The sequence below is a fragment of the Triturus cristatus genome, chromosome 4_1 (genome assembly GCF_964204655.1).
Source record: "Triturus cristatus chromosome 4_1, aTriCri1.1, whole genome shotgun sequence".
In the NCBI taxonomy this organism is placed as follows: Eukaryota; Metazoa; Chordata; class Amphibia; order Caudata; family Salamandridae; genus Triturus; species Triturus cristatus.
In genome coordinates, this window is record NC_140585.1 from 1,215,283,772 (window position 1) to 1,215,310,180 (window position 26,409).

At 45.4% G+C, this 26,409-nt stretch overlaps 1 protein-coding gene across 9 annotated transcripts in view; it reads right to left on the reverse strand.

Annotated features, from left to right (window-relative positions):
* The window catches only part of OS9 (OS9 endoplasmic reticulum lectin), a 241,551-nt gene that overhangs the window by 186,919 nt on the left and 28,223 nt on the right, over positions 1-26,409 (reverse strand). For all 9 annotated transcript variants that reach the window (XM_085654566.1, XM_085654565.1, XM_085654562.1 and 6 more), the window contains exon 2: positions 2,067-2,243. In XM_085654566.1, coding sequence (XP_085510692.1) covers positions 2,067-2,243 — 177 coding nt within the window. The remainder of the gene's footprint in view (positions 1-2,066; positions 2,244-26,409) is intronic.

Consider the following 26,409-nt stretch of genomic DNA (forward strand, 5'->3'; position numbering starts at 1 on the left):
TCCCGGCTCTAGCAGCAAGGCCATCAAAACAGGTAACCAACCCCAAGTCACCGGCCTAGACATTAACCAGGCGAGTCTTGAGACTTTTCCTAAAGGCAGTTTCAAAAGGAGCAAAACGAACACCAGTGGGGTTGGGGTTGGCAGAGGGTTGTGGAAAGGCTCAAGGACCTGGCTATAGCCCTGCTATACCTGAAGCGCTCCAGCGCCGAGTCTGTCTTGTCTCCGAATAGATGGGAGCCATCAAAGGACAGGTCCATACGCAAAGCTTGAGCCTCCTCTGAAAAAGCAGTTGTTCTCATCCAGACGTGGCGTGGCGCGGCGCATTAAAGCTACTTAAAGCTACTGACAAAGAAACTGCTCTGCCTAGCGAATCGGTAGTGTCCAGCCCACATCAGATTGTGAACTTAGCTGCATCTCTCCCATCACAGCTTAGGAGAGTATGGCAGAGGCCTCCTCAAGGAGCATGGGCAGCACCTGCACAACCAAATCCAACTGTGCATGAGAATAGCAGGCCAAAAGACGAGCGATGTTCACGGACAGCAGTGCCAGCCTGGTGGAGGAAAACATTTTCTAGCTTAAGGGGTCCAGCCTCCTGGATTTCCTGTCCACTGGGGTGGCAGGAAATGAGCTAGGGTTTACACGGGAGGTGGAGGCTTGGACCACCAAGCTCTTTGGGGTGGTGTGTTGCTTGAGAATAGTGGGGTCCCACACGGCGATGGCAGCGAACAGAATATTCACAGGTGCCCCTGTGCTGGGTTTGGACAAGGTCCCAAGCAGAAAGCCTGTAACGGATTCATTAAATGGAAGAAGCAGTTCTAGGTAGTCACTTCCAGCTGAAGATGCCACTGAGGGCAGGCTAAGGGCCAGGACCTCAGCCTTCCTTCACACCACCATAGCAAAATAATCTTTTCCTGTCATAGTCATGGTAGGAGGAGAGACCATGCCAGTATCTGGGGAGGTGTCCAGTCCACTAGCATCTGCCAAATCCTCACACCAGTCCATGTTGGGGTCTAGGTGCTGGTATTCTTCAGGGTCTAGTGGCCCTTCCCAGTCCTCCCCAAGTCCTAGTCTGCAGGAATAGGGCTCAGGCTCTGGCCTGGAGGCAAAGGCTCCATTCCGCACCGATGTCGGGAGATGCGCCTCCAGCTCCGTGTTGAAGTTGGGGATGAGAATGGGGACGGCACTGGGAGCGTAGATATCTGGACCGGTATCGGGCAAGGTGGAGATGGTACAACCGGTGCCGGTCCAGAGCCATCTGTGGATATAAGGGACCTGACTGGTGCTAGGGTCGGACCGGCTGGTGGGAAACCAGTAGGGGCCCCTAACAAACCTGCGGGGTCCTAAGGCACTCTTGCAGGAAGGGCCCATCCAAATTAGGTGCATGGGCCGATATCATTTGCAGAGTTGGGCCTGGGTCACTCTGGCTCCAGGAAACTCTTGCTCTTTTTTGGAAGTTACGCAAATGCCCAAACGACTTTCACTAAGATTAATGGCTTCGTAACCAATCCCGGGTCCTTCCTCCTGACCAGCACAGCGTCGCATGTCGAGCGGCAAGGAGCTTGAGGGACCGCTCTTTCAAGACTTTGAGGTACATGGCTCGGAAATTGCCGCAGGTTATCGCATTGTGGTCGCATTCAAGGCACTAGAGGCAAACAAAATACGGGTCCGTCACCGACATCTATCGGTGACATGTGCCTCAGGGCTTGAAGTCAGCTTTCCTAATGGGCATTCGTGCCACACCAGGAGAAGGGTCTCAACAAACGTTGACAAAAAGTCAAAAAAGGTCAATAAAAGAATTACTGGGGGTAGCTCTCTCCGGATCTGCGATGAACCGCAAGAAAATAAATGACATTCGTGCGCTGGGGTGGGGCCTATATAAGCACAGCGTACGACACTGACATCAGCACCAAAGGAGTACGGTTCACAAAAAGCTTCCTGATCCAGTCTGACGCCCAGGGATAATTCTAAGGTAAGTAAGGTAAGGAATCTGTGGCTAGAAGTCTCTATCAGATATAAGCAGTTTACGGTCATGAATATGTAACAAGACATTATACTGTTACCATTACCTTGATCAGGCATGGGGCGGTTTCCATCGGCTTCAGCAAGTCAGAGATGCCCTGTCCTGAGTAACCCTGCTGGTCTTCATCCCGGTCCTGGTGGAACTTCACAGCCAGCGCCGGAAGTCGGCACTCATACTTCTGCTTGTACTTTGAGGAAACCAGGACTATATCATCGGATTTACTCTTTAAAAAAAAAAGAAATTGGGAAAGGTCAAGAATAGAAGAAAAAAGGAACGGTTTTAATTTTATATACAAGAAGTATGCCACTGGTCTTGTAGCAGGAACACTGGCTGCATTCTACAACAGTGGTTCTCAACCTGTGGTCAGAGGACTCCTGGGGGTCCGCAAGACTTACTCAGGGATTCCATATAGGATTAAATAACATTACATTTAATAATGAACATACAAATAAAGAAGCAATTAATTTTTGTTTTGCCTTTTTCTATATTTGATTGTGAATTAAACAAAATATTAAAATAATTGAGCATTTGTTTGGTGTATACTTGTATTTTTTATTTGTATGTTTTGCTTTGCGGTTCAAATCATAGAAATTGTTTGGGCTGGGGATCGTCTGATTCCAATAATGATGCAGTGGGGGACTCAGGATTCCAGTAATGATGAAGAAGGGGTGCACAGAAGTCAAAAGGTTAAGAACCGCTGTTAAACAAAATACTTCCACATTGCTTACTCACAAGCCAGCCTGTCCACTTAGGTATTCAGTGAAGGATAACAACTTTATATCTGAGGGTCAGCCATCATCGAGGCCAAACGTTCGCTGCTGCCTTTATACTCCTTCACTAATTTTTTAGGGGATAGATACAGTGAGAGTCCAACACTCACCTAGGATACCCTGGGTTTTCTGAGTCAGCAATGGTAAGTTATTGTATGTGCTTCATTTCTTTCACTTATTTATATTTATTTAAATGTATTTAAAAATGCACAAAACAGAGCCAGCTAAAAGGTGTTCACAAAAAAAGCATACCCAAGATAAAATCACATGGCAAAAAACAATAACATAATACATATAACTAAAAATATATAAAAAAAAGATCGAACCGAATAACTTAACATTAGTAAGAGCCTGCAAGAGGTGTCATAAATTCAGCTTGATCCCCAGACTCTTAACTATTTAAAAAGCAAAACGTAATAAATAATTTTTAGCTCATATTGGTAATAATTAAAGTTGAACAGAGATGCACTGGTAGTTTATTCCTTGACAAGTCGGCATTCCAAGGAGTTTTCGGTCTAGTAAGGTCTCCTGCTGAGTGCAGTGCATTATTTTGCTTAAGGAACTAGTAGGTAAAGTAACATGGTGAGTTGTCGTCGATGGAGTTACAGATCATACATATAGCTCTAAATTTGATCTGGGATATCTTGGCCAGCCAACCAAGTTAAGAGTGCTTTCCTAAGGCCACGTGCTATACGAATTGCCCAGTTTTAATGGGATTCCAGTCTTACAGGAGCAGATGGGTGTAGTACGAAAAAAACAGGACAGAGTATACAGCTGAAGAGGACTGATACTTTTCCACTGGTCTTCAGGTACCCTCTATGGCAAACATGACTCCACAACTGCAAGGCTGTCTCTCAGTCCCCTAGTGGTAGCATGGGGTGTGCAGGTATGTATGCAAGTGGTAGCTATAAAGCACAAACTTAGACTACAGGCAGCAGAGCAGGTACCACCCGTGACCTGTGGCACACTGCAGGATTTAACATGAGAGGTGGCACTACTGGGGAGCTATACAGCAGAAACAGCAATTTCCATAAATCCATAAAGTTGCAGATTTGTGTTATTTTAAATCTGGTATGGACCCATAAGTATGAGAGGTACGTTTTATTGTTTGCGATTACCCTAGTGCTTCTCTTGCATTTAAGGAGAGGGAGAAGGGTCATGTTTCAGGCATTCAGAATGTTCGAAGAGGAATGTGGGTCCAAGCCAAACAGAGAAAAGTACTCCTGCTATGCTGCCCTTCTCTGCCTCTTATATCGCCTCTATCGTAGTAATACCCTAGAGCATAATGTGCAGATTTACAGCGGGGGCTGGTGGTGGAGAACGCTGTGGAAACAGCCTGAGCTAAAAAAAAAACAAGCATTGGCATAGCCAGTAGGTCATGCCTTTGGGACTTTATCAGTGTTAAGTCATGCAGTCACGGTATCCGGTTTATAGATTGGCACACATGCAGTAATGGTGCCCTGTTGCATAGATTGGCACAATTTGTGTGATGATGCCCAGTGTATAGATTGGCATACGTGCAGTGATGGTACACCATTGTTATGCGCTAGTGCACGTGGATGGAGGCCCATGTGCACATTAGTCTACACACAAAAAAACTATAAAGATGCCAGAAACTGTAGAGCTTCCCCCCACCCGGAAAGCGTCCATCGGTATGGTGTGATCCCTGGCCAGAAGTGAAGAATAACCCATGCGAGACACACCTGACACCTACCACAGAGGGTGGACAGCATGAAAAAGTATTTCTAGCTGCACAGTAATTAGTGTGGGCAGAGGTAGAACACGCAGAAATTATGCTGTAGAGTGCTCTGCAATGAGGACGGGATAGGCAACTGGTGAGGGTGGGTGCAGCTAGAGTGAGTTGAAGACAGCAAGAGGGGAGTAGGTGTTTTTAGCAAGATGGAGAGGTCAGGAAAGTGGATAGCTTAGTGGCGTAATGAAACTTGAGGGGGTCCCTCAGCAAGGTTCGTGGAGGGGCCCCCTGCGAACTTAATGAGGGGCTCTCTGGCCAGAGTATTGTGCTGAGGGGGCCCCCTGCAGCTTGGGGTGCCCCTCGCATTTTGGGTCTACGGGGGCCTGTGTTACGCCACTGGGATAGCTGTGAATGCAAATAAATATGTAGTGGTGGTGAGAAAAGGAAGGATGTAAAAGGTGAAGGAATTTTAGCGAGTTTGTGATAGCACGGAAATTGCCAAGGAGAAGTATAAGGGGAGAGCAGAATAAAAGCCGAGAAGCTGGCGAAGAAAAGGCGGGAGAAGGGTGGTGAAGGAGAATCGGGGGTACGAATGAAATGAGACTTCAGAGCGGGAGTATACAGAAAAGAAGTGATGTTGGAGTGAAAGGGGGTTAAAAGTAAGCCAAAGTAACTAAACAAGCAGCAACCGGAGGGAGGTGTTGGGGGGGTCAGGGATGGTACGAGGGAGATTAAGTGAATTAACACTTACCGAAAACCTGTGCAGCTGGGAGAAGCGACATTCGAAGTTGAACAAATGCAACGCAGTGTACTCTTGCAGAGTCTGATTAGCTGGCTGGATGTTTCCGTCCTCGGCTGCCCCCACAGCGGGCCAGGCGCTGCTGATTCACCTGTTGCAGAGGGAAGATGGTGGGCATGCATAAACTGTAAGTGTTGCGGCCACCAGGGAAATGCAGGCTGCAGAGTTGATGGCCTGACGTGGGCTGAAAAGTGCTGAAACAACCGCTGACACCCACGCGGGACATATTGTTAAGCCAGAGCCAACACAGCTCTGGGTCCTTAGGGAAGTTGTAGAAGTGCAACTTCCTGTTGCGGTGCGAGTTGCTATAGCATCCAGGCACACAGCACGTGAAACCAGGCATCGCGAAAACACAGGAGGGGCCTGTGCCCTCAGAGCTGTTATTGCGGGGCCCAAAAGCTGAAAGCAACTAGCGAACCGGAACTACAGGTCCCACAATGCTAACTGGTTCCGGGGACAGAGGCGAGCTCGATAGCTGGAGTTTGCATTTAAAGAACTAGATAGCCCAGAATGCAAACGGCTTCCGGAGTTAAAAAAAAATAACGCAGTGATAAATTAGACGTCACCTAAAATAAAATGTTTTTAAAGACCGTACACCCGTATACTGTGCGTTTTTACTTAAAGCCCTCGAGTGGTGCGCACGCGCTGTGTGAAACCCACAGAACAGAAGCCCGCGAGTGGTGCGCGTGCGCGCTGTGTGAAACCCACAGAACAGAAGCCAGCGAGTGGTGCGTGTGTGCGCTGTGTGAAACCCACAGAAGAGAAGCCCGCGAGTGGTGCGCGCGAACGCTGCAAGGAATTTGAGGAATGCAGCTGCCAGCCTGCGCGGGGCTGCTCACTCCCACAAGCAAAACGCTGTGGGAGTAAACATTTGTAAAGGAGGTGGGACATGCGCCCACCTCTAACCATTTGTAGCCTCCCATTTAAAATTGACACAGCCACCAGCCAACCAAATGTGTGGGAGGACTCTGACCTAAACGGAGAAGTTTGTACTGATTACATGAAGCCTCCCATAGAGCAGCGCATGCGCGCTGCGCTAGGCTCGACCTAAAAAAGGGGGAGCATGTTGGGGAACCAGAGATGGCAGAAAATCATATGAAAGAGGTCATACATGATTGCCCTGGGGTCAAGGGGAAGCTTCAAGATGCAATGGGGCGGTAGTAACACAAAGACTGAAAAGAGAAGCCATTACGAAAATACATTTGGGTTTTGAGGATGTTTAACCGACTGGTTTTTGAGGATGTTTATCTTTCCATGTCCCAGGGTGTGATGTTCCAACAAAGGTTTCAACTTTACTGGATTTTCTGTTGCGTGGTTCCATTTGTGATACGATGCTGCAGGTGTGGATTTTTTCTTTTTTTTTTTTAAAACTCTACTTGCCCCAAATACCCACTGCTACAGAAATCTACATGTCCTATAAAAGGAAGCCACTTGTCCCACATACTGCCTTCAATTTCAATGTATTTATTTATAATATGGAACTTCGATGGAGGTCGACATGACATAAAATCAAATATACAAAATACAAAGAAAATACTAATTTATAAATTCTAGTTTCATAAAATTAAAAATATATACCAAGTACATCACAATAATATACAACTTCATTAGTACAAATTCAAAAAACTTTTTAAAATTGGAAGATCTCGCCACAAACCATTTCATTTGGTGAAAACATTAAGCACTTACGGGCCTCTGATACTGATTGGATATTATACTTAAGAAACACTGGCCTTAGAAAATGACGACGTGCATAATACAACACAAGGTATGCAAATATTACATGAGTAAGATCTTGTATACACAGGCGACATAACTCACATAATCTCTCCTTTTTTGGGACTTGATCCCAAATACCAGACCCAACACGTAAGGGGAGCAAATCCATTCTCAACAATAAGATCGATCTTAAGACCCCATGACGAGATTCCAAGTTAGATAGGTTGGATTCTGCGACACCTCCCCCGCCCCCCAGATTGCTCTCCTGCATTACCTTATTTTGCTGATTTAACGGACAGAGCAATGCCTCTGTCCTGACATTTTATAAAGGGATTTGTCGGTATAACTCTTTACAAGGGATTTAGGCATAAAAAAGCCTACACTCAAGTCAATCCCATTTTCGAATTTAAGTGCTACATGAAGAGTTCTCGCCTCTCCGCCCAGACAGGAGCATTCCCATCTCAGAACAGCGGCTATTTCAGTAAAAGCTGAGAATAGTCCAATCTCCAAAAGTATGGAATGAGGTGCTGCTAAAGAATTCAAATTACAAATCTGACGGACAATGTGACCTCTGTTACCTCAAAGAATGGCCAAAGTCTTATATCAAACACCTCACAAGCATAAGATGAAGGAGAAGGAATTTTTCCCCTATAGGCTGAAAAAACATGACCGGAGTGACATTTTCCACATGTTTTTTACGGTCTATTTAGTGCATTTGCTGGGATAAGGCCCTAAGCGAGAAATGGTTTATATGATCGCCATCCTGCCCATTACTAGAGAAGATCTTACCCAGGTAAGGATACAATTCTACTTCTTCCAATTTGTCTTCCCCCAAGTGCCAACTGAACTCGAACCCCCTCCTCATTCTTGTGCCTTTCTTACAAAAAGTCAAAATTTTACTTTTTGATATATTTTTTTTTTAAATGGTCTTCACATACTTCATCTAAGCCATAAGACGGCGTTGTAAACCAATAGGGGTTAGATCCATTATCACCACATCATCAGTGTATGACAGGCAACTAATAGACATGTCACATATTTTTGAGAAACCTCCCCGCACCCGACTTAAGTGACCTGGCAAATCATAAATAGGTTTGAAGTTATTATGGGCTGTAACCTTTCTGGATAAACTGCAAGTCCCTCCCATCAGGATCTCAGACCAGGTGGCAGAGTGAAGTTAAATAATTAGCCCCAGAAGGTATGCTGGCATACCCAATAGGAGTAACTTTCTCCACAGCTTCCAACAATCGACTATCAAACACTGCTGAGAAATCAATGAAGGCTGCATACCCCGGCATGCCATAGGAATCTGGATATTTTCCAATAATCGCTTGGAGGACAGCCATGTTATCTAAGGTATCAACAGCCTGTTCTGTTGCTTTCTTGAACCCATTGTTGTGGGTGGTTTAGTAAATTCCTACTGAAAAGTTTACATGTCGCATCCAACAATGCCATTTGTCTAAAACTTGCTGGGGATGATTTGGGATTTTTTATAAAGCGAGACATTGACACCACCCCTACAGTTCGATAGCAATATTCAAAGGGTGGACAAAGAAAGGTTCCCCAGGCTGTGGCCTCCTTTGTGATAGCAGAGATAGGTATTTCATCAGGCCCCATTTGCCCATGTTCTTGCATTTATTTCATAAAACCAACAATGTTGGTTCGAGATGGGGCACCATACATTACAAGCGATTCTTCATCTACACAGAGCTCAACAGAATCAGCTTCCTGAGGATTAATAGAGTACAAATTAGAAATATAACCCACCCAAATATTTTCAGGTATAGAAAGTGCATGCGCCGTTACTCTAGCATCACAACATTCAGCCACCAAGCTCGAGTGTTTTCTGGAATGCTTAGAATTAGCAGCCTCCCTTAAATTAATCCACTTACCACTTTCACCCCTGTGCTCTTGGGCTTTTAGTCTAGATCTAATAATTTTAAGATGATAAGATTTCATTTTGTCGTAAAACAACTGATGCTGGCTCCTTATCAGGAAATGTATTTCTTAGTTTAGCACCTTCAACTACGGATTCCACTTTTTCCGTTGCTTAGAGCCTTATCTTTTGAGTCTAGATTAAGAAAGCCCATCATGTATGATTCAAAGCAAATTATAGGGTCACGCCATGGAGACTCGTTAAGTCTAACACATAATTCTTTAATTTTTTAGCTCAGGGTCTTAATGTTCCTAGTTGCTCAGAAGGTACGCTGTTCAACTGGTTATAGCCAACCTCACTTTTTAAAAGGTTCTGAGGCGCTAGTTTATGAAAGTTAATGGCAAGTGCCATACCCACTTTGGTATTATCGCTCATGTCGGTTGGAAGGACAGTAATTTGGAGCAAGCCCCAAACATTTGATAGGACACTATCAAATCAAGTGAACTCTGCCTAGATGTTAAATGAAAAGTGTAAGAGGCCATCTAACCATCTGGGATCTGTCCATTCAGAAGCACCAATTAATATTTCCTAAGATTATCCAATAAGAGAAAACTGTGCCCATCTGTTCTAACATTTTCTGGTGAAAATATCTTTGGAATAGACCACGCTTCTTCATTTTCGACATGGGCAAAAGTCGAAGAATCAGAGTTGGATTTAAATCACCGATGATTATTACCAAGAAACAATCTTCTACCATACTAATATCATGAACGAAGCTAAAAAATGAACTCACCAGATGATCAAAAGAATTACTAGGAGGAATATACATATTTGCTAAGAGGAAGAAGGATGGAAAACCTCTTTCATCTTGGAGGACCAATTTCAGACAAAGGAATACATTCGATGGATGAATAAAAATGTCTTGATTACATTTCACAGTATTCTTAAGTAAGATCTCGACCCTAACACCCCGCATCCCTCCCTGCCCACTCGCTAGCATGGCCCCTGTTCCAATGCCTCGCTTTGCAGGAAATTATGAAATAGTCAGCATCTGTAAATTTCGTACACGCCCTAGTTTCTTGTAAACATAGTGGGTTAGGAAACCGTAGCGAATTCAATTTAGCTGCATCATGACCAAACCCAGCCATGTTCCAGTACAGAAGTAACCAACCAGAGCTACCTCTGTGGCTCACCAATCTATATTTAGGGACAGGCACTATTAAGGGCTCCCCTCACTAAGCTCCTTTTAAGGAGATCATCCTTCGACTCAGCAACTTGTGAATTACGAGAAGGTCCTTCCAAGGTTTTCATCTCCCGCCCTCTCTGCCCCAGTGAGACAACTACATCCTTAAGGTGCCCCTGTAGGATGTCATTGTCAGGCCCCACTGCAGCGACCATAATTGAATTATTTATTTTTAGTGATATCATTTGACTGGGCAAAGACTCTGGGTGCTAGACAACAGGTACAAAGTCAATCCCCCCTTTTTTTTTTAAAGGAATCTCAATTTTGCAATATCAAATTTGCAATAATCAATTAACCAAATGTGATTCTATAGTATGGCGTGGTAAAAATCATAAACACATTTTTGATGTCACTACTTTTCAATAACCCTAGTGCTTCTACTTCCGAAAATGAGTGTAAGATAGCACTTCTGTTATCAGATAGTGAGATAAAATCCAAAGAAGTTGACTCTAAGTTCTGCTCTAGTAACACCCCTTGTTGATAACATTCAACATGACCCTTGGTACAAAAGCTATTGCTCCTTGTTTAAGCAAATAGGAGGGTCTATTCTCGTAAGCCATTACGGCTCCATGATTTTGATCAATTTGAGTACACAGTAACTGATTGGCCTGATTTCCTAAGTGTACCATTAATGGAGAGAACCTACCACCTTTGTCCAGCCTAACGGAGGTTCCCCCATATTCTGTATGGGCAACCATGTACTTCAACCCCTCAACATCAATAGATAATGAAGGGGCTATGCTTTCAGTTAAAACCTCCACCCACCTGAATGTATGGGGACCTCAATAAAGTATCTGGAGCAAGCTGCAATCGTGGGGAAACTGAAGTAAAAGTGTGAAATTCTACAAAATGTACCTTACCTCTGTCCTCTAACGTGAAGTTGTGATTCTTTATATCTATATTATTTGACGGTAGAGTGGAGGCACTAACCACAGGTGACACTGTCATTACCTCAATCAAAACCTCCTTAACAGGACAACTAGTAATTCTTAATTGTTTTCAATTTACATTTTAAAATTCTCCTGGTCTTTTCATTTTTATGTTTCTTTATGACACCAGGCTTAATCATTAAAGAAGACTAGCCTTTAAGCTCCTTCTCTGCACAAGTTATGATAGTTTCTTGTCTTGGCTCTTCAGTTTGGCCAGTATTAGAACCAGCCCCAGCATCTATTACTGCCGCTGTCACATTAGCTTTTCCAATTTTCTTACCCACGTTTTTTAAACATGGGGAAAATCTCTGCCATTACCAAATCTGAGGAAAATTCCTCACTGTGATCCTCAAACAACAAACTGATCAACATTAGAGCAAGGTTTTTTTATGGCAAACCACACAACATTGGATCAACTTGGGCAAAAGCGTCCCTAACCCCTCCAAGGTGCTCAACCATTGCTGGCTTGAAGCTCAACTTATTATTAGCCTTGGTATTTGCAGAACCGCACTTGTCAACATTTGGACCTCCAATAAAATTGACAACAGGTCCAATATGATCTGAACTTGACACAGATTTCTCTAATGGAGTATAGAAGATAAAACTTTTTCAATAAAGAACAAAATAGCTGATGAGACACTCCCTCTCCAATATTAGGAGGGTTTATGTTCCACTATGCACTTGAGATAGAAAAAGATCATGATTGGGGAAAGTACCCAGTAAGGCGCAGAACTACTGTATAATGTTGGCAAGGAGTGGCGGGTAGATGGATCGGAATTATAATGACCCCATCAACCCAAACTTTGTATGGGGAAAAACATGCTGCCATGCCCAATAGTCCAAATCAATGTCCAGCAGGGTAAAGTCATCCACAAGAACAACCTCCTCATCCTTGGCATTACTGGCACTTACAGGACGTCTTTAAAGCCAGAGGGCAAGTACCCTCCCCCTCACACCATTGCAGTAGGGGAGGCGGAAACAAACATTTTCCAAAACTCACCCTTGTATAAAGCACAACCTTCAGAAAATGGAATGAAGGGCACAGGCATCTCCTTCAAGGGCTGGTTATTCAACCCCTCTGAATCACATGTACCAACCGACTTTCCAGAGGATTTAGCACCCCCCTCATGTCCCATTTTGTCCAGACCTGGAGACTCAGGAGAGTAACACACATTATTACACTCATTTATGCTTGACTGAGTCAAAGGCATGTGAAACACAGCCAAAGTGTAGACTACCAGATAAGAGAAACTCAAAACTTCTTTGGTCTCTTTAGGCATTTCTTTATCTTATTAAAGAATTCAGAAATTGCCGGAAATGATTTATATGTTTGGAGCTGAGAGCCTTTGTTCTAGTTAACAGACTTTATTTTTAGATCAGAAGAGATTTCACAACTAGAGTGTAATTTCTTCAATGTCATTGTAACCACAAAACCACAAAAATAGAATAGAAAAAGAAAGATAAGAGATGCTGAGGCCTCATCCAAACTGTCAGACTGCAGGGTTGTGTAGTTCCTACTAATCCATAGGATCTGCGCATTGTTTGGACAACATAAACCAGGAGTTTGGTGTTAAGACTGATTCCGGACACCCCGCAGGTTTTGTTGGCCTATAGACCAGCTAGCTCACAGTGCCACCGTAAGTCCCACCTAACCTTACCAGGGAGCGAATGGTTTCTGGTAACCACTGCCCATGACAGCCCGTCCCCTCGGGGATCATGGAAACTGTACAGTATCTTTCACTCAGCCACTCATGCTCACTTATTCTCAGAGAAACATACAGAGAATACACAGTGGGACGTTTTCAATAAATTTATTGAACCAAAGTTATTCTTGCATAAAATATGTGTGCTGCAATGATCAATAGACAGAAGTAGATAAACGTGATTACAAGCACCAGAAGGGTGAATAGTAGATATAGTTCTACCATGGTGCTTAAACAGTATATATATGCTGGCATATAAAACATGGCAGTAATCAAACACTCCTACGATGCGAACCCTACTTTAAATGTGCCTAGAGTGTGTGTAGGAGTAAATCCAAGAATCCCCCCAAGGGACGCTCCAACCCCATTACCTGATGGGATAGAGTGAAGGTCCCCATCTTGGTCACGAACTGGACACCCGTCACAAGATGTCAGACTGCTGTGTGGTGATTTCTCAGCATGCAAAGACCTCGGTATAAGAGAAGTACCTCCTCTGGCAATCTATCGGGATGCTCATCTTATATAATAGAAGCAACCTTGCAATGTGCGTTTAGATTAGCAATGTTATGGATATGTAGATAGCCCTGGCCCCGTGGCTCAAGATAGTGATGACATTTGTACATAGTGCAAAAACTAGACCTTGTACATGATGTTCAGGGCGTTATGATAATGTTGTGCGAATCTAGATGCGTAAACAAGTTTAGTTTCAGGGAAACTAATCCAACGTTGTCGTGCACGCAAATATGTGTAAAAGGTCACAGCTAACAAATGTATTTGTGTGGACAATGTAAGAAAATAAGCCACTTCGCCACATGGGCCTAACTCAGGAATATAACAGCAGGGTGAAACCCACAGTAGGCGTGTGCGCCCCCAATAGTCTACTGTTGCACAATGCCAAAGTCTGAGTCAAGGACAAGGGCAGAGAATCGAAATTTGCCTAGCATTGTAACGGTAAGTTTCAATTCTATTAAGGACACGGAGGCGAGGATTATGCTTTTCTTTCTCCGCCTTTAATAACATACAAACTGCAACTTCCATAATCCCAAGGGAGGTTCCATAACAAGTCCTTTCACAGTGTCCATAAACTGCACATAGTCCCTCCATATCGGCTGCCCCTCCGCTTTCTTCGCGCGAGTCACGCCATATCCTCACTGGTCCTGTTTCGCACAGTCATTCCCTAAAACAGAGTAGAGACAGCGTAAGGTTTTTCAAGGGAAAAACCCCAAGCCAAACAGTCAATTACTTCTTTACCAAAGTGTCCGCAATAAACAATCATCTCAATTACGATACAGCACACATTGTCGACAATAAACAAAAGCTGTTAGTTATGAACATATGGGTGGGTGTGCACGAGACCGTGTCCTGGGTGGGATAATCCTTGCCTTTGTGTCCTTAATAGAATTGAAACTTACAGTTACAATGCTAGGCAAATTTAAATTCTATGTCAGGACTGGACGCTCAGATTATGCTGGTTTAAATCTTACTTACCACCAACTGAGCGACCTCCAATACCAGTTTGAAGTAAAACCTCTTGAAGGTGGAATACGAGGACCAATCTGCAGCACGCATTAAGTCCTAAAAACGAGCCCCCAGGGAAAAATCTTTAGAAGCCATTGCACCCCTGGTCGAATGAGCCCCAAACTGCCTTGCGTCAGTGCCCGCTTCTTGCATGACCCAACGCACCCACCTGGCTATAGTGGGGGAGGAGACTGCTTTGTGCGGTTTTCTCAAGGCAATAAGAAGTTGAAATTCGCCCGGAGGGCGGAATTCCTGAGTTATTTCCTCATATTCCTTAAGACCGTGTACGACATCACTTTGGAACCTCCAGAAAAGCCGGATACGAGATTGTCTGAGTAAGAGACTTAGCACGACGACCCACCGTGAACGTGACCCCATCCGGGGAAAACATTCTAGCGGAAATATCCAACGCACAAACATCAGAAACTCTCCGACACCAGACTAAACATTAAAGCATAACCAGCTTGGACGAGATTTTCTTCAAAGAAAGATATTTATTTGGCTGCCAAGAAAGAAAAATATTCAAAACCAAATTGACGCCCCATAGGACGGAATAGTGCGGTTCCGGGGGCAACGACAGACGTATACACCGCAAGAGCCGATAGATGAAATGAGGCTTCCCTACCGGAGCTCCTTCCACAGGGCAATGCCTTGCTGAATTCGCCAACCTCATCGCATTAATGGAATGGTACGCTAGGCCGTCTGTTGCCAAGTTTGCAAGAAAATTCAAAATTGGGACGACACCTGCGACCACGGGATCCAAATCCCGTTGAAGACACCAACGAACCCACCTTGACCAGGCGGACCGATAACGCTTCGTGGTACTGTCTGCCCAAGCCTTTGACAGGAGAGCCTCAGCCGATCTTGAAAGGCCCAGGAGCGACCATCGCTGCCTGAAAGCCACCACGCCACGAGGTGGAGAGACCCCTGGGTGATCAGATGATGTTGCTCTCGTCCGGATTGAGAAAGAGCGGAGGAAACAGGGGGAGTAGGATTGGAGAATCCCAAGAAAGTTCCAGAAGAACCGGAAACCAAACTTGAGACCTCCAATACGATGTCACCACCACCACCACCTCCGCTCCCTGGCGGTGAATTTGGGCCGCCGTTTTCACAATCTTCGAGAATGGGGAAAATGGGTAACCCCTCTCCTGACTCCAATTCTATAGAAATCCATCTGTGTCAATAGCCAGCGGATCTGGCCTCTAGGTGAAAACTCACGGGACCCGGTGATCCAGGCGCGATGCGAAGGGATCCACTGAAAAAGGTCCCCACAGGGTGAGTAACCACCTGTAGACCTGAGGGTCCAGCTTCCACCGGCTGGAATCGTGGAAGTGTCTCGGTTGCCAATCCACAACCTGGTTGTCCTGCCCCGGGAGGTATTCAGCTGTTACTGAGATGTGATGAGACAGGCAGAAATCCCAAAAATCCTTTGCCAGATTCGCCAAGGCTCGGGAGCGAGGCCTCCCTAGATGGTTGACGTATCAGACTGCCGAAACATTGTCCCTCTTTAACAGGACACACAACCGCACTTTGTCTCTGGTCCAGCACCGAACTGCGAAAGAACCCGCTAGGAGCTCTAGACAACGGATGTGCAAGGTCTGTTCTTCTAACGACCAAGCGCCTCTGGTGCAGAACTCTCTGCAGCGGGCACCCCAACCCAACCTGCTGGCGTCGGACTCTATGACCAGGTCCGGAACAGACCCGAAAATTGTCGGTTGTTCCACGCCTCCATGTGAGTTAGCCACCAAGTCATCTCCTCCGCAGAGAGGGGAACGGACTGATCGTGGGACAAACCTCTCCTTAGATGGTAAGCCTTTAGGCACTGAAGGGCCTGATAGTGCAGAGGACCCGGACAAATTGCCTGGATGGAAGAGGATAGTAGACCCACCAGCTGGGCAATTTGCCGGAGAGAAGTATGAGTTTTGGAGATGGTCCGTCTCAGCTCGTGCCGGATCTTGGCCATCTTTCGAGATGACAGACTCAAGGAAGAGAGTGCGGAATCCATGACAAACCCGAGGAACACCAAACTCTGAGAGGGGCTGAGGACGACTTGTCTTCGTTGATAACGAATCCCAGCCCCTGTAAAAGAGACAACGTTTGTTGGAGCTGACTGGATAACTTTCGGGGACATTGTGCCATGAGAAGGATGTCGACCAGGTAAACAATCATGCGTATGCCCTGGGCTCGGAGAAACTCCACCGCCGGGTGCAGCACCTTTGTGAAGCACCAAGGTACCTATGAAAGACCGAACGGAAGGGCGGTGAAATCCCTCCAGCAAAACTGCAGAAACAGACTATGTGGGGGATGAATGGGGACCACCAAGTAAGCGTCCTTGAGGGCCAGTCCCACCATCCAATCGGACGGGAGCAGAATGTCCCGGAGGAGATGAATCCCCTCCATCTTGAAATGCCAATAAATCAACCATCCGTTAAATTCTTTGAGGTTGATAACCGGGCGACGCCCCCCATCGGGTTTGCCCACTGAGAAAATGTTGCTCAGAAAACCGTTGGCACACAGAGCTGACCGATAAACGCCCCCCTTGCGAAGCAGAGCAGAGACCTCTTTGTTGACCAGCTGTGCATCGACAACTGAGAAGGAAATGGGACGAAGGAAATTCTGCTGTTGAGGCAGCTCGTAAAATTTGATATGAAAAACTTGGAAGGTTTGCAAGACCCAAGCGTCTGCCGTAATGGCTGCCCAAGCGTCCCGGAAGGCCGCTAACCATCCCCCGATACTGAGCCACGGGTAGAACACTTACCGCTGGAATTACCGCCCCTGGCTTTGTTCTTGAATCCTCCACCACCCTTGAACCACTGGCCTCTCGTGGGATAAAAGTTAATGTAGTTGGCACTGGTATTGTATTGTCCACAACCGGAGCCTTGTCCCCTGTAGGGGTTTTGTTGGAAACCACGTCCGGTCGAGCAGCCCATGCCACGACCGGCCCCGTGGAAAACCCAGTGGTGGAAGACACTCTATATTGAACTGGGTCTTGTCCAACGAGGTAAACGCAGCCACAAATTGACCTAGTTCTTTTACAAAAGGGTCCCCAAAGAGACCTCACTGTGCAACCGCCCGCCTCCGAGGGGGCCAAATCCCAAAGTTTTGGGTCTAACTTAATCAACAGGGAGCGGCGACGCTCCGTTGACAGGGCACTATTTGCGTTGCCCATGAAGATTATAGCCCGCTGAGCCCAGTTGGAGAGCACATCGGGGGAAACAGGGGAGCCTGACACCTTAGCCTCTTGCATATGGCCATGTCTGAACTGGGGTGGCAGAGTGAGCTAAAGAATGAGGATGGATTAAACCCAGATCAGTTGACTGGGGGTGAGTGCTTGCAATGTTCAACACTCCGTCAATCATCCCCTTTGGTTTTGCCTCAGCCTCTTCTGCCATATCCAATATCTTGATCATAGGACCAATGGCATCCAACAGCTTATCTTGCCAGGAACGCCAAGACCGATCGATGCCCTTCCGGGGATCCTTCATATACTTTGCCAAGAAAGTGGCCATCTTGGAGTCTAATTCCGGGGTGAATGCCACCTTCCCCTCCAAAGTGGGCCTCAGACACTCTGCCCTCCTTCCCCAGGGGCTTGCAGAGGTGACCGGACACAAATTTGGCCACCTTGTAACCAGGAGCCCAAGCTGCAGACTGTAGATGAATAATCTCATCCGGGTCCAACATGCCAGAGTCATCCTGCGGCGTTGAGCCGCAAGTCACAGCCGGGCGCCAAGGGCGTGAGGAACCCGCCTCATCATCTGAATCCCCCTGTGAATCCCCATCAGGATCCGGAGAGGCCAAGTCTATAGACTCAAGGGGCTCCATAACCGGAGAGGAGGCAGGTGAGGGGGAAGCTACCTTAGCAAGGAAGGCGCTTTTTAGGCGCGCAAAAACATCCTTATCCACCCCTCCTGAACCCTGCGCCTCCTCAGGGCAACTCTTTTGCTCAGGACAACTCTTTTTGAGAGGTGGTGGCCCCTCTCCAGACGCGGGATCGACAGCAGGAGACTCCATGCGGGCCTGCGCCAATTTTGCGCACTTCCTAACAATCCTGTCTGACAGGCACTGCTCCATGGGCCCAACCACCTCATTCACAACCCTATAAATGGAGGAGTCTACTGCCTCAAAAAAGTCATCATCACATGGAAGGTACTCCTGGACCTCCTCCTCCTCATATACATCATTGTGGTCAAGCTCTCAAAAAGTATCAAAGGCTATACAGGGTAATTCTTGGCTTAATAACCAACAATACTATTTTATCAATGCAGGACGCTTTACTTTTTGACCTAGGAAAACCCCAAATTAATTATAGGCAGACTGTAGGCCTGCAAATTCTTTCACACAGCCCCAAGGACCGCAAATGAGGCTGCACCTGGCTCTCGCGCACACCAGCCCTCAGTGGAAACTGACAGGGCCAAGCTGCCTCCCAGCGCGCCAGACAGAGAAGGAAGTGCAAAGAATTTTGCCCGGAGGCGTCACCAAGCTGCACTACGGAGCCCTGCTGGGGCATCTCAAAGAAGAAATGCCAGGGAAATACAGAACCCGCAGGGCGTAGTGGTGAGGACAGCAGGGGACACGGCTCGCTCCGAACCGATTCACGCAGCGTGGCTCCTCTTCTGAGGAGACCGCGCCGCGGAAGCAGCGAGACCCCCTAGCAGGCCTTTCAAGCACCACAATTAAGATGGCACCGACCGCGTAAGGGGCGCAAACGCTCCCACAGTCGTCAGGGAATCTGCAGGAAACAGATCAGAAACTGCAATTAAATTAACCACAGACACCGGACGCAATCTATAGACCAATAAACGCGATGGGAAAGGCACACAAACTTCTGTAAACGACAAAATACTATATCAGGTAAGAAACAAAGAAAGTGTGACTTAACTGGCTGTGAAGCAGCGAAGAAAGAGGCGGGGCAGCCAAAATGGAGGGACTATGTGCAGATTATGGACACTGTGAAAGGACTTGTTATGGAACCTCCCTTGAGATTATGGGAGTTGCAGTTTGTATGTTAAAGGCGGCGAAAGAAAAGCATAATCTGAGCCTCCGGTCCTGACATAGAATCATAAATCGCACTGACATAAGTTCAGCCATTTCCATGACACTACTAGCCCTTACCTTCTTTTACAGGACACACCTAGCATCAAGGAACGGGGACTCAAGAGGACCAAAAGAGAATCATCACCACCTCTGCTTGCTTTGGTATTTAAGGTATCAGATTGACTTTATTTTTCTCTTATTTCCATCGCCATGGGCCAAGGGTAAGCCCTTAAATACCCTAAGGAAAGGGTTGGGACGATTCCCCTAAGAAGGGGCTGGATAAGGGGGAGGATACACCCCTGTCCTTTGTCCAGTTTTGCGCCAGAGCGGGAGCCAACGGCTCCCTGAACAGGTTTAAACTTGACTATACATGGAGGTCATCAAATGTGCAATGCACGCAGACTATGTGGTGCCGGTAAGCACTCCCACCTGGCCCCAATACACTATACCCTGTCTGGGAGGTGGTCACACCTCCCTGTGATGGAATGCCTATTGTTCTGCCTTATGCTGCTCGAGCTTGGCTCAGCAGCAGGAGGGCAGAATTGTGTCTCTGGTTGGCGCCGCCATGTTGTGCTGTTTGGGTCTAGAAGAATGGTACTGGGAGCACTGAGCGCCTAACGGAGGGCTTTTATAGTGCTTGGATTAATACCTCCCACACCATTTAGGGTGTGGGTGTATGATTCCAACATGTTTGATACCAAACATGACAGGGTTCGTTACAGCCAGTTTCGGGATGGTCATTGAGTAATGACGCTATGCCCCTCTATATGCTATATTGCTGTCTCACTCACAACCCGGGTGAATGGACTTCGAAGGCTGTAGGGGTGTCCTGCTCATGCAGTGGCACCCTCACACTTAGAACCGAGCACCCTGCCTTCAGGATTGAAAAGGTCTGCTGTGGGGGTAACTTATAGGTTTTAAGTGCAGTGACCCTAGATATAGGGAAACCTATATCTTTCGTAAGTGGTGCTAGCACCAGCTTACACAGGCTGCAATGGCAGGCCTGAGGTGATAGTTTGAATGGTCTCCCATAGGTGGCATTATACATGCTTCAGCCTATGGGTGTCCCCTGGGGTACCAATGCCCTGAGTAACTTTGTACCATATACTAGGGACTGATAAGGATACCCCAGTATCCAATCTGGGATGTACCCAAGTACTTACCATAACAATTTGGGGGAGAAAGCAGAGAGACTCGTGTCCTGATTAGCAGGATCCCAGGACTAGTCAGAAACAGCATTACATCAAGCCAAAAGTGGGGTTAACCACAGAAGCAGATCCTACTTTCCTACACCATATGTCATGGGCTCTAGCCAGTGCAATTCCTACAAGCCTGATTGATGTGGGTAAGTAGGAAAACACACAGCCCAAATTGAAAAGGATCTATTAAAGGATGAATGAAGATTCTAGTATCTGGTGTCTCCCAACCTAAAATAAGCTCTCCAAGCTAAATGAAGGGCAGTTAGCTCGATGACATGATTATGACCCCTAGACTACTGATTAATGGCGTTAGAAATTGCTCACTTGAAGAAGCAGTGATCTGAAACCTCTTTCGTGTAGTTTAAAAAAAGGCAATTATGAACGGCGTTCTTTCGCCGAATTAATCGGCTAAGTGGTTGGCAGGGATTTTAGTATGACATCTTAATGACACCTTACTGCAGAAACAAAACATGTGAGAGTCACATTGTGATTGGCTGGCGAGCATTATTACATCAATGTCCTTACAGCAGTATTCCTAATGTAATTCTGGGTGACCCTGACTGCGGTGGTATGTGTTAAAGTCATTTTATTTTGGTGCCAAATGTTGAGAAGAAAATTGCTGAATTCCACTGTTTCTGTCAGCTCTCTCTCCAAAACCACGGCTAAGAAGAACAGAGTCACGGTGCCACAGCGAGATTAGGCAAGACTTGTGTTTACACGAACCAGGCCCAATCGATCTTATGCTAAATATAAATGGTTCAGAGCACTGTGACCCAGAGAAAGAGAGAGGAACTTGCCAAAGATATTCCTTTTTGCCTTCAATCGAACCCTTTCAAAGTTTTAGGTGTGCAGCAGTATCTTTTTGTAATTGAAGTGAGTGCTACACCTGAAGAGAATCAAACCGTGCAGTGACATTTTGAGGTAATCCCCCTTTCTATGATGGTATGGGGACTGCACAATGAAGAAGCTTGAGAGCTTCTAGAGATGTAGACTTTACCTACACAACTCCAATTGAGTCTCGGAGGGAGAGTGACAGCTGTAAACAATCAAATGTAGACAACACTAAGTGCTAAAGGTCCAGGTAGCAGAGACCGGCAGAGTATCGTGTGCCTTTCTATCTAAAGAGCCATAACCTGGACTACATTGGAGTAGGTACGTCTTAGTCAAGTTACATATGCATTTGTGCAAGGGGCATAGGACTGGATATTTCACTGTACCATGGCCTCTCTTTGGCACCCAGTAGAGACTTTCAAAGAAGACAAAGTTCTCGTTATTACCACTGTTGGCCATATTGCATGAAAGGCTTTGAGCCACAGGAGGAATAAAATCACAATCCAGATTGGTCTAATGGTATGGACAAGTATTGGAGTGAAGGACAAGGATTTAATATTGGAGTGGAGGACAAGGTCTTAGCAGGGACACGGGCGAGGAAGCTGTTTTTTGACTACTAAGGAAACAAAGAAGACCCAGGACCAACAAACCTGTCTTGGAGAGGGCTCTATGGAAAAGAACAGCAAAAAAGTAAAATTCTGAGTGAACGAAATTGGAAATAGTTGAAGTGTAGTGAAGAAAGGTAATTTAAAACAAGCAATGGCAGAGCCAATTGATTTTGACTTTTGGATCTACTGGCTTTGCCAATGGTTTTTGCAGATGCTGTGCAGGATTGGATAAAAAGAAATTAAAAAAAGCAGAAAGAGCAATGGCATGTACACAAACATGAGTTATGACGCTACGGCTGCCCAGCATGATGTCATATGTACGTGCATGCGTCACCACACATGCGAGCACTTATGACATGATGCATCCAACATTTTGTTTCTTTTTCATTTACTGTACCAATATGGCAACCATCACTTGGAACGACCAATAAAAATTAAACTTACGCAAAAGTGCATTTTAAAAGCAGAACAGCAAACAGCAGCTGCCCAACCCTCCAAAAAGATTTTTTTTAAATGTTTTCTTTGTAGAGGGACACAATAGCAGAGGTGGGTGCACAATGGAGAAGCAACCGAAGCGGGAGAGCGACAGAGGAGCTTGAGGTGGGGGGAGGGGAATGGAGTAAATAAATGTAAACACTATGAAAAGAAAAACAAACAAGCATTTGCATTGCAATAGGTCTCATATTTATAAGCGTTTGAGCTATTGGAACTGTAAATGTTTTTAAAACAGATAAATAAAAGGCAGAGTCATTTACAATGCCAATAGCTTTAACCCTCGCAAATACGAGACCTATTGCACTGAAAATGCGTTTGGCACCTGTGCTATAAAGTTCTTTTTAAAGCGTTAGGAGAGAGCATGTTCTGCCTGCAACAGCAGGCAGGACAAAGCTATTTGGGAAAATAGTAACCGGAGGCTGTAATTAAAGCCTACCAAGTAACAACACACGTAACAGGGGATGCCCTCATGGGAGGTTACAAAATAAGACAAGGCGGTACTAAGGAGGGACTACTAAGCCTAATGACCAATGAAAAGCCACAGTTTGCAGTGGACAATGACACAAGCAAATGAAAAATATGGGCAGACAGTGGGTGGAGATCCAAGTCCATACCTGAAAACAGCATGCCTCGTATAACTGCAGATGCGCTGCTCAGGCTCGACCTAAAAATGACAGTGGGGAAGTAAGTGGGGAGGATGGAGCACATGCAGCGTATGGGTTGGGGACAGTATTTGAGAGGGAAGCAGCATTCGAAGGAGAGAGCAAGAAAACACATGCGCTCTCATCGAGTGCTGAAAGAAAAAGAGAATAGTAGTTCCCTGAATGAAAGCAGTGGATTGATACAAGACATTCAATCAAAATGATGGTAAAGAAGCTGCATTCCAAGGGAGGGACAAATACAAGAAGAAGAATGAAAGCCACTGAATAAGAAGCAAGCAAATGAGAATGATAAGAAAACCAACCAACTGTAAGGAATGGGCTGTCCAAAACCCCTTTGTACGTTTTGGTATAATCCACAAAACGTCTTTCATAAACAGACGGCCAAAAGCAATCAGCAGGAGAGAGCTAAAAAAATATATCCTACGCTTCTCAGGGGACAAGTTTGACATCCACTGTAAACACAAACGCCATGTAACTAGGGCCTATAGGAGCTACAGGAAAAAAGAGACAGTACATTAAAATCGAGGAAGATGGAACACTTCTGTGGCTGTATTTAAACAGGGTATATCCAATTGCACTTGGATAAAAGGTCCTCTGCACACATTTCCCAACATTCTCAAGGCTCATTGAATGAATGGAGTACCTAAGTGGTTATTGGTCAATACCGGTACTGCACTTTTTTGCACAGAATGTAAAAGCCTGTAGGTCTACCCACCTAATGCAGGCGGTACAGCCAACATGGTGGTCCAGCATTGGTTGTACGGGTGGTGAGCCTTTAGGAAGGATCTTTAAGATGGTAAAACGTTTTGCAAAAAAGTGCATCTTTAGATTGACAAAGGAAGATCCCAGTCCCCTGTAGTTGGCAATTTGTATTGTCGGGCTACTATCACTTCCAGACAAGCAGTTTCCTTTACCTCCTCTTAGTAGGTTAGGTTTTCGACTAAGAAGATCCCCTGCTGCTACCCAATGCAGATCCCTTACCTCTTCAACTAGCATATATCCACTCTTTCCTATGGAAGTAAACATTTCCTATCTCCCTTCACCATGGCACTAATCTGTCAATTTCTTTTGGCCAGCCTAACACAGTTTACCTACAGGCCAGCACTCCTGATTGAGGTAAAGGTACGATTTTTCCAGGAAAAAACATAATGACACGTTAGCTTTTCCCAACTTATAAATGTTTTTAATGAAATGCAAGTGACTGGAAAATAATTTTTTCTGAATCTCCTCTTAGGTGTTTTTAAATGTAGGAATGCATGCTGCTCTGCAGGCCACTAACTAAGCTCACTAGTTCTGTAGAGTTTAGATGCTTCCTGGGAGTGCAGTGCGGGACTACCCTCAAAGGTAGGCCAGTGCAATTCTGGTATCATAGTCTGGAAATCCCATGATGGACCACAAGTTAGACAGAAATGAATAGGATAAGAGGAGCAGAAAGGGGGTTGTGGACTCTCCTTATGTTTGGAACTAGCAGCATGTTTCGGGGATTCTTCTCCCATTTACTGAAACCTGAATATAGGTTTCTGGGAGGGGATATGCTTCCAAGAGGGACATGCTAGCTTCCATAAAAGTGTGAACTTATGCTTACTCATTCTGCTCACCTTTAGTGCAAGGGCTACATATATTGATTAAAGCAAAAAGAACAGATGATAGACGGAATGCAGAACAGTACAAACATTCACCCCAGTCACAGTTCAGGGTTTAATTCATTGTTTTTTTTTGAAACTCCACGCCACCCCAGTTTGGACCCAGCCATATGAAAATCAGTCTTTCTGCTCCTCATGGGAACAGCCCAGTGCAAAGCGCCAAGCCAGGTCCTCCCGTGGCCGGAAACAAGCACCATGGGACTGGTTTCGGGGTATCACTCCTCATCAGCCAGGCTAGCTTGAATCCAGTGGCACAGGAAGCACAGGACCCACGTTTGGGGATTTCTTTCTCACCCAGGGTGACAAAAGCAAAATGAACAGAATATTGAACAATGCAAACATTAACTCCAAGTCACAGATCTGGGTTTAATCTATCATTTTTTTGCTCACCATGTAAATCCAGTTTGAACCCAGCCATATGCAAATCAGTCTTGACCCTGCTCCTCATGGGAACAGTCGAGCCAGAACTGCCACTGTTTGCACTACATATATGGATAACATGAAGCCACTTAGTGAGTCGAGGACTCCAAAAAACGCAAAGAAGCAGGGCAGAATCCCACAAGCTTTTTTTGGCAGAATACTCTCACTCGAGATTGCCTCATATATATTTAATTATGAAACAAAGAGCTGGATAAATATCCTGCTTTCCTTGAAGTACCACCTCTTGTGACATTCATGTTTTGCTCCCCGACCAACACTAAAGTACATCGAACATTTTGGTTTGAATCAATAATGCTGAAATGTGGCTGGTAAAAAATGTCTGTTGGGGAAGGTGGTTTGTACCTTGTTTAAGGAAATCTAACTCCTGCATGAAGGAATGGAAGAGGAGAGGTCCTAAATTACCTCTGTGATAAGTTCCTAAAAATGTAATCATGTCTCAGATACATTTACCAGTATAACGTGTGAATGTTCTGCTTTAGCTGCCAAAGGTTTTCCAATACTACTTACTAAACAAAATATGTAATATTCAAGGAATAGATATATTTATTAACAGATAATTTTTTCACAATATTATTTGTGCAGCACTATCACTGCACTAAACAATGTATATGTATAGGCACTTTCTCCCTGTTCTTGCAAAATGGAATGAATTGAAATATTTGATACAATGACGTTCTACACTTGAGGTATTGGCGCCCATCTAAATGATTAATTGTAACCAATTCTTTGGTTGTGTATTCATTCCTTACACAACCAGAAAGTCTCTTTGGTTCGAGATGAACCGCCTGTTTTGTTTTCTATCTACCCAGATTTCTCTTATCTACTGGGTGGTCTAGCCCCTATCTACGAATGTCTATTTTGGTGGCATAATGGCTCCCGGTCTAAATCACAGCAGCGGTAAACAGTCAATACACACTGCACTTTATCTGTTGTCTTCTCCCGTGTGTGGGTGTGTGTGTGGGGGGGGGGTAATCCGATCTTTACATCAAGACTGTATACTTGGACACATATGCTCTTCGATAATGGTGTCCCTCTCAGCCACTTCTTTTGGTGCTAGCTTACCACAAGCAGCAACCTTCCCCTAGTGCCGGTAATCCAGAAGTAACAGTTGGCCCACTAACTTCAGCAAAATGGACGTCGTCTTTCTCCTGGTGAGGAAGATTCTTTTGGAAAAACAGAGCTCTGCAAGACCATCTTGACACATCTCCAGGAGCACTGCGCTCATT